We start from the raw sequence: 8864 nt of genomic DNA on the forward strand, positions 1-8864 counted from the left end.
ATCCACATGTAAGTGAACCCGCGCAGTTCAAACCCATGTTCCGTCAGGGTCAACTGTGGAGCCATTGCTTATAAAACATGCCTTTCTCTATGCATCCTACTTAGTAGTTGGTCTAAGTCTAGTGTTGTGGATGTCTGAGGCTCAAGCTATCTATGGAGTAAATAAAGCCACTCGGTGAATGAATGATTGCTCCTGTCCTTACCCAACCCCCCCGCAGACATTTCCACATGCGTGCCTCACTGGCCTCTCTTTTTACTAAACTTTGTAGCATTTATTAATCACATACAACCCGGTGGCATTTCTTCTGTTGCTCGTCCAGACTGTCATTGTTGAATTTTTCCTGTATTTCCATTGTCTCACCGTCTCGACTTTAAACTCCTTGAGAACGGGAGACAAAGTTGAAGTTGTTTGTTCTCCTTGCATACTGTATGCCTTCAGTAAACAGTTGCTTATTTAACTTTGATCTTGGCCATCTTTACACATACATTTTATAATTTTTGTTGTTGCTGTTGTTGCTAAAAACCAGATTTGTCAACCTGCTTCGTGTGCTGTGACCAACATGTTATGGACTGGGTGTTAGGTAATCGCCAAGCTGGCCGAATTTTAGACATAATTTCTTCTCTGTGGTGTGCTGGGGGTCCAGGGAAACTGAAAGTATACTGATACTTCTTACCCAATGGCATATGAGAATGTGGTATCTGGAAACTTGAAGGTATTTTAAATTTTATGTCTTTGAGTTCTATACTGAAAAATAAAACTACTACAAACAACTTGACCTGCTTTCCTGCCCTCAAATTATTTAGACCCCAGAATAGTATTTTGTTGTACATATCTGAAAATTATAAATTAAAATTAGTTTTTTTTAACATTATAAAACATTTAAAACGTTATTAGCAGTCCTTTAAAAATATACAGTTCTTCCCGGATGTATTATACTACAACTAATTAAATGCTTTAAAAATCAAATAGTATCTAATTTCTAATTGAAAATACGTTCAGTAACTTGATTTTCATTGTGCTTTGCTTGTGGAAAGTTTAAGGTGCTTTCCCATATCTTATTTGTCTTTGCAATATTTTGATGGTGAGAAGACTTATCATTTAGATCAACTATATAATCCCTCTGTGAAGATGCTGGGTGTTATCCCTACATTCCCAAGGAGGAGACTGTTTGTACGGAGCCAGTTTCTGGCAAGTGAGGAGTCCTCTGCCTTGGCTTTTTGGAAAGTTTACTGTCTATTCAGTATTGAATACTGATAAAAAATTGTTACTAGGCATTTATCAAGTAATAAATGGGCTTCAGATTTGCTTTCTCTTCTCTCATTTTATCCCTACAAGAGAGTAAGGCAGATGTTATTCCTACTTATGAAATAGGGCCCTGGAATATGAAGAGACTTACTTAGATGCCTTAGGTTGTATTAATTACCAGTGTAGAGCTGACTATAAAGGCCATCTGCAATTTTCAGCCCAATATTTTCCCCATTAGACCTACTGACTTGTACATTCTCAATGGCACCCCAGTGTGAAGTTCTGTATCAAGAAAGGGAAATGAAGTTGCATCAAGTTGAGTCCAGTGATCAAAGTTCTGGTACGATCTTAAAGTATTCTATGTATTCAAAAAGTATAAGTATACTATGTATTAAAGTATACTATGTATTCAAGTGGGATTTTTCAGAGCCCTAGATACAAAGGAACCGACTTCCTTTGTGTCAGTGGTTCTCAACCAGGGACCATTTTTGGCTCCCCCAGGAATCACTTGGCAATGTCTGGAGACATTTTTGGTTGTCAGAACTGGGGTGTGTGAGCTCCTGGCATCTGATGGGTGGAGGCCAGAGATGCTACTAAACATCCTGTAATGCATAGAACAGCTCCCCCCCACCCCCGCCCAACAAAGAATTATGTAGTCCAAAATGTCAGTAGTACCTAATAACCCCTGCTGATAACCCCTGCTGTTGTGTATTGCAAGGAATGGATTACCAGAAGCCCTCATTACTGGAACAAATTTGAGTCAGAGGCAATGGGGGATGGGGAGGTAAAGGAGGTGAGTTCAAGTATGGCTGGACTAAGAGAGCTGTTTTGATGAAGGTAGGCGTTAGTTAATTTCCTTTCATTTGCCCTTTCTTTGTGCCAACACTTGGCATAGCAACAGTGGAGAAAGCTGAAGAAAATTGCTCTTCTTGTTCGAAGCTCCTTGGAATTAGTGGTCCCATTCCAAGAGCTAAAGATGTCAGTCAGTCCATGTCCCTGTGACACTTGCAGCTTCACTGTAAATCAGTCATGCATGCTCTCAGGGTCCCAAGATGTCTAGGTACATGACTTTGTTTTTTTGACAAGATTGTAAGAATTATAAACTAGCTAATTTATTTCTCAAGCTATCTTATAATCATAGTTCACATGGGATGATCTGAGTTTTTCACTGTTTCTGTTATCATGTGCCATATGTGAGTTCCTTTGGTCAACATAGAGTTGACCCTTAAACAACTTGGGGTTAGGGGCACCAAACCCCTGTGCAGGCAAAAATCCACGTATAACTTTTGACTCCCTAAAACCTTAACTACTAATAGCCTACTGTTGGCCCGAATGCCTTACCCAATAACATAAATAGTCAATTAACACATATTTTGTATGTTATGTATGTTACAATAAATTAAGCTAGAGAAAAGAAAATATTACTAAGGAAATCATAAGGAAGAGAAAATACATTTACAGGACTGTACTGTATTTATCGAAAAAAAAAAATGTGCCCGTAAGTTGACCCATGCAGCTTAAATCTGTGTTGTTCAAGAGTCAGGTGTACTCTTGCTTGATTTCATTAGTCTAAAATCAGAGAAACATCTTTTAAAAAAAAGCTTTGTTTTTTAGAGTGTTTTAAGTTTACAGCAAAACCGAGTGGAAAGTGCAGAGTTCCTGTATATCCCCTACCCATGCACAAATGTCTTTTGACTTTATTGCAATACTAATTTTCAAATAAACTTTATATAAATGCAAATATTATTCTGTTAATGCAAAATTAGGGGTTCCATAGTTCCAGTACTCACTAAACATAAAGCAAAAGTAAGGAGAAAATTGGTATTACTGAGTTATGGGGTATTTTCTTTTTTTCGATTTGGTGGAAAAGAGGGGCTCAGATCATCTGCATAAGCTTCTTACTGACTTCAGCTACTTAGTTCAAGAGCTTTATCTTCCTCAGAATTTCCCCATGTAGTTATACATCATCTTTTTATATCAGGGGGATTTTATTTCCTTCCTGGGAAGCTTTCCTTGTTTAGAGTTCAGTTTCTGGTTGATTGAAAACCATTTTAAGTTATACAGTCTGACAATTTGACTATTTATTTATTTATTTATTTTTATTTTTTTTAAGATTTTATTTATTTGACAGAGAGAGACACAGCGAGAGAGGGAACACAAGCAGAGGGAGAGGGAGAGGGAGAAGCAGGCTTCCCGCAGAGCAGGGAGCCCCATGTGGGACTCGATCCCAGGACCCTGAGATCATGACCTGAGCCGAAGGCAGACGCTTAACGACTGAGCCACCCAGGCGCCCCAGTTTGACCACTTTTAAGGTTCGAATGTGGCATAGTCACCAAATCTTCCTGTAATAGAGGGTATTTTAGAACTAAAATGATCTTGTTAGTACCGCATGCAGTTGGAGCCAGAGTGAAGATGATGATTGCACTGTTGATTAGAAATCCCCCCCAGCCCCTGAATTGACTGCAGAGTCCAGTTTGTTCCTTCGGCCAAAATATTTGTCTATCCTGCTAATCATGGCCAATAGATACACTATAATGTTGCTGTGTTTATTTTTTGCCTCCTTTTAGTCATGGGTCTTATAGGCCCCTGGCTTTTCCCTTAAGTATTTGACCCATTAAAAAGTCAGTTAATAGTCTGTACCATGTAGATCAAGAGAGAGAGCTTGGTGTTATTAAAAGAAACAACTCAGGTAAGGTCTGGGTTCAAGTCCTTACTATACCAGTCATGTGACCTTGAGCAAATTATTCTGGAGTGTGTTTCTTTATCTGTTAAATGGAGATGGTTCTCCCTGCTATGCCTACGTCACAACATGAGGGTCAAATGAAATAATAATTGACTATGAGAGAGCCTTGTAAATTGTACAATTCAATGCGGATGTAAAGTAGGATGCAGACAGAAGGATGAGTCTTAGGAAACGGCATTGATTGTGAAAGGAAAGAAGGTTTGAGGAATTTATTTTCCCTTATCTTGACTTGTCTATATGGCGTAGATGGCCTCTTCTTCATCTTAGTAATTCAGGGATGACTTTTGTTGGGTTTGGTTGTAGTTTTTTTTTTTTTTTTCCTTTTTATAAATAAGGTCAGTAGGGTTAAATGCTTCACTTGCTGAAACATGATACCATTTGGCATAGAATAGTAATTGGTGCAAAGCAAAATTATAAAAAGAAAATTCTGAATTCACCAAATAGCATAGACTGCCTGATAGAATATCATCATCATCATCATTGGTGATTGCTAATCAATTCTCTATGCTCTTCTCAAAAACTTCGGTTGATAGTTTGACCTACATTCCTGTTTCCAATGAAACAATTACTCTGGTAGCTGTGCTTCACTCTTTCCCCTCCAACCAATTAAAGCATGTGGATTCTGGATGGTAGTAGATCAAGTTAGTTCAGTCACAATTTATAAAAAGCCTTTTTACATTGATAGTGTCTTGTCATATATGACATTATTCATAAATAGAACCAGAGAATTGACTGTAGGACTCCAGGACTTGAGTTTTAAAATGGTCGGTGGATCTGTTGGAATAGAGTAGGTAGACTGTGCTGGAAATTATCCCAGCTGAAAGGTAGCTTAGCCTCTGCCTGCGCAGCCTTTATGACTAACGGAAAAATACTCTCTTCAAATTCAAAAGCCTATTCATTCCTGCCTTTCTCCTCTGAAATGCATTACCAGTTTTATCATGAGGAAGAACTTAATTATTTTTCCTTTTCTATTGGCTTATGTTTATTCTTCATAAAATGACTTTTCTTCCATTTAACGGGCTCAGAAATGAGCTCCTGTATTGAACTTTGCAGGCTTCATAGAGTAAATCAGCTCAGCCGGCTAAATGCCTCACTGACTGAAACTTCATAATGTAGCTGGAACTCAGTTGTGCTTTGGAGCATGGAGTCTTTAAACTGGATTATTGATTTACAAGCGCAAGATGGTGAAGTGTCTATAGGAAGGATGAGACGCTCCCTCTCCTGATCCTTGAGCAAGTCTTTCCTCACTGATTTCAGGGGCTCTGAGCTCATGAGCAAAATCCTAACCACGTTTATCTTGCTTAGGACAGCCCATCTTTAATGCTCAGTAAAGAAAGAATAATTCTTCTCCCGCTTAACCACTAAAGAACAACATATGTTTCTAACGTCAGCTTTTTATTTTTTTTTTTTTATCTTTCATTTTTTTGTTGGTAAATCTCCCAGACAACAGCAGTTCTGTAGAGAGTTTAAATATGAAGGAATGGCAGGACGGGCTAAGGGCACTTCTACCCAACATTAACATCAACTTTGGTGGACTGCCCAATTCTTCCTCCCCCTCCAACGCCAACCACAGTGCACCAACGTCCAATCCTGCCACCACCGACAGCCTGAGTTGGGACAGCCCTGGCAGCTGGACAGACCCAGCCATCATCACAGGTAACTTTCTCCCTCCTTCAGCCCCACTGACTGCCATCCGTTTGGTTTTTAGCACCGATGAGATAAAAAACAGAGGTCTCTTCAACATAAGCTTCTTTTCGCAAAGCCGCAAGCATGGGGTGCCCGGTTTCGCTGTCCGGGGTCGTGCAGTCCCTGGGGACTCTGTCGGCCTCGTTGTATGAGACACTTGACGCCTAGGTTGGCTCGTTGGGTGTAAGGAGGTGCTCACAGCATGTATTTTTCAGGTCTCAAAGCACAAAAGTATCTGACTTATCCTTTTAAAGGAACATACTCCACTTTTTAAAATAAAGCTCTCTATTATAAGGCTCTCTTGTGTACGTATCCTCGTCAGAGAAGGAGAAGCGCCATTGGGAAGTGATGGCGTCCAACTGTGGGGACTAGGTTTTGCAGCTCTGCCTCTGTGACAGTGGGGGACAGTGTCTATGTAGTGGAAGAAGAGGCATGGGTTTCTGTCACGATGAATCCTCCTTGGGGGTGGAGGAGCCAAAAGAACATAAGGTTAAAAAGGTCTTCTTTGGAAGGACTTGAAGACTGTAATTTTTCTGTTTCTTTTTCGGTAAACTAATCATACCTGAAACATTCTCTGTTTGCTGGCTTTCTGGTTCTTTCTGCCCAGACTCACCATTTTCCCTCTTGTTTTCTTTTCTCTCCTCAGGTATTCCAGCAACTTCAGGAAACAGTTTAGACTCTCTTCAAGACGACAATCCTCCACACTGGCTAAAATCTCTTCAGGCCCTCACAGAGATGGACGGCCCCAGTGCGGCTCCGTCACAGACCCACCACAGCGCCCCCTTCAGCACACAGATCCCCCTGCACAGAGCCAGTTGGAATCCCTACCCTCCTCCTTCAAATCCTTCCAGCTTCCACTCCCCACCCCCAGGCTTTCAGACAGCCTTCAGACCCCCCAGCAAAACCCCCACAGATTTACTACAGAGTTCAACACTGGACCGCCATTAGGGAAAGAAGAGAAACCATTAGAAAATGCAGGATTTGTCCCACCCTGTTTTCTCCCTCTCAGCCCACCCACCGCTCCCTGCTCATCTCTTACGTTCTGAAGAATCCAGTTCCTGATCAATTTTTTTTTCTCCCCACCCCCAGATGCAATGCGATCACAGGGTCATGACCAGCTTTGGTTTTTTTTTTTTTAATTGTAAAAGTTTCTTTTGATCAGCATTTGAGTGACACTGTTGAATGTTTCCTAAAAATGCCTTTTTTAAGGAGGAAAAAAAAAAATCAAAGGGCAGTCTCAATACTTAGAAAATTACTGTCTGTCTGTCGCGCATAATAATGACATAATCTGCTTAGCAGAAAATGACGATTAATCTTTAGGAAAGGTCAAGTAAATGCATTATCAACTGCAAAGTTTGAAAACCAGGTTAATTGAAATGAGATTGCTAAGTGCATGGGGGAAAGAAGTGGTCCTGGCATCCATCTTGTATTCAGCCTATGACTATTGCAGGGAAAAATGCTTTTAATTTAATTGAATTTTTAATTCTTTCGGCAAGTTGATGGAGAGGACTTGATTGTGTCGTTAAGCAAAAGAATTTATTGGAAGTTGGTAGAAAGACAAATTGATCTGTAATAGTAACTGGCCTATTGCTAAAGAGTTTATAAGGAGGGGAGAAGTGATTTTTTTTGAAAGGAGAAAAAAATTTTTGGCTTTAGATTTAAAGTAAATTCAAATGTTTTAAAGAAAAAAAGCATTCACAGATTTAATACCTATGCATAACATAAGAGCTGAAATATAAGTAATTTCTTCAGTCTTTCTCCTCTGTCAGAATCTTTTTTTCTTTTACCTTAAATTCGCCTGACTAGGGCACTCTGAGATAGCACTGCTCTGGGGCCATCTGATCACCATCAGGAGCAAATCTCTGACCTCCTTGCCTGCCGCTTTTACTTAACCCTGTAGTTTCTGGACGTTTGTGCAGTATTGAAAAGACAGGAGAAAAGAAAACAGAAACCTGGTTATAACCTGACGCTAAAACTAAAAACAAGGAAATGTACCTCTTTCTTCAGAATTAAAACTAAAATCTTAAATAAAACAGAAAACTTGATGATGACCCTTGGGTTGTTCTTGGTTTTGTTTTTCCATTTTGTTGTATTGTGACCGCAGTCATCAGATGTTTCTGTTGATTTAACGTGTTCAACACTAGGGAAAATGCTACAGAGGAAGAAGTGAGAAAAAGAATTCATCTGATTGTCAGTCTTGGCCATCTTTGAAGATCAGCTCACCTTGTCCTTGAGAGTTGCTCTTCCTGCGGCTTTTGGCAGAAGATACCTCCCTGTGCTATTGTACTATGCAGACCCAACCTTCCCAGCTGAGAAGCCTTATGTGCCAGGAAGGAGCAGATGAGCTGTTGGTGTGCTGAGATGTTGGTTGGCTCGGGAGGCCTCGTGGCACTGGCCAGTGTGACGTGCACGTAGCCGTGCCGTGTGTGAGGGCCGTGCCGGGAAAGAGATTGGGAGACCATAACGTCTCTGATGGAGACATCCCACAGACGGATCTTCGATGGCCAACCCGTTCTAGGGAGTACCTCACAGTGGGAAGATGGTCACACCACTGACCCGAAGAGGGTGGGGGACAGAACGAAGTGTTCCCTACCAGATTCCTAAGATCTGTATGGTTTGCATTTCCTGGCTTGGATTACATTCACAAGTCCAAAGCTGGAGTTTGCACCTTTTCAGCCACATCCAGGAGTGGAATCATTGTCGAATGAATGAAGTAGATCTTCTAAATCATGCATTCTGCGCTTTCAGATTGATTTCTTTTCCTTACCTATACTTTGTACTTCAATTTACTACAAAAAATAAAATGCACAAAGAACAATTTCAACACGGCTTTTGAAAAACATAAACAGGATAGTCTCAGATGTCACCACAAATAGATGTTACCACATGAATAGTAAATTGGTTTTTTTGATTTGTTTGTTTTTGTTTGTTTGTTTTTTAATCAAAATGTTACTGCGATAGAGGACTAAAAACTTCAGATTCTCTTTGTTCTGTGAACTTGGCTTCGGTCTCCTGAATTTTCACATTGCACTACAAAGTGAAGGGTCAACACACAGATAATATTCAGGTAGCAGTGAATTGTAATCAAGGCTTTTGGGGGCAGGAGCTTGGATATTCCTGAGATACGGATATTTCAGTAAAAATGTTGCTTTTTCCTGTAAAAGAAGGGAAATTCGACTTTGCAGTCTGT

The 8864-nt window shown here is 40.2% G+C and overlaps 1 protein-coding gene across 5 annotated transcripts in view; it reads left to right on the forward strand.

The window, feature by feature from the left end:
* The window catches only part of CNOT4 (CCR4-NOT transcription complex subunit 4), a 145752-nt gene extending 138027 nt beyond the window's left edge, over window positions 1-7725 (forward strand). For 3 of the 5 annotated variants that reach the window (XM_081800040.1, XM_081800042.1, XM_081800041.1), the window contains 2 exons: window positions 5432-5644; window positions 6321-7725. In XM_081800040.1, coding sequence (XP_081656166.1) covers window positions 5432-5644; window positions 6321-6622 — 515 coding nt within the window. In that variant the 3' untranslated portion in view covers window positions 6623-7725. The remainder of the gene's footprint in view (window positions 1-5431; window positions 5645-6320) is intronic. The other 2 variants (XM_081800043.1, XM_081800044.1) reach the window with 1 other exon arrangement.
* The last annotated feature ends 1139 nt before the right edge of the window (window positions 7726-8864 follow it).

Source organism: Leptonychotes weddellii, chromosome 12 (assembly GCF_054177405.1).
Source record: "Leptonychotes weddellii isolate Sample4059 chromosome 12, ASM5417740v2, whole genome shotgun sequence".
In the NCBI taxonomy this organism is placed as follows: domain Eukaryota; kingdom Metazoa; phylum Chordata; class Mammalia; order Carnivora; family Phocidae; genus Leptonychotes; species Leptonychotes weddellii.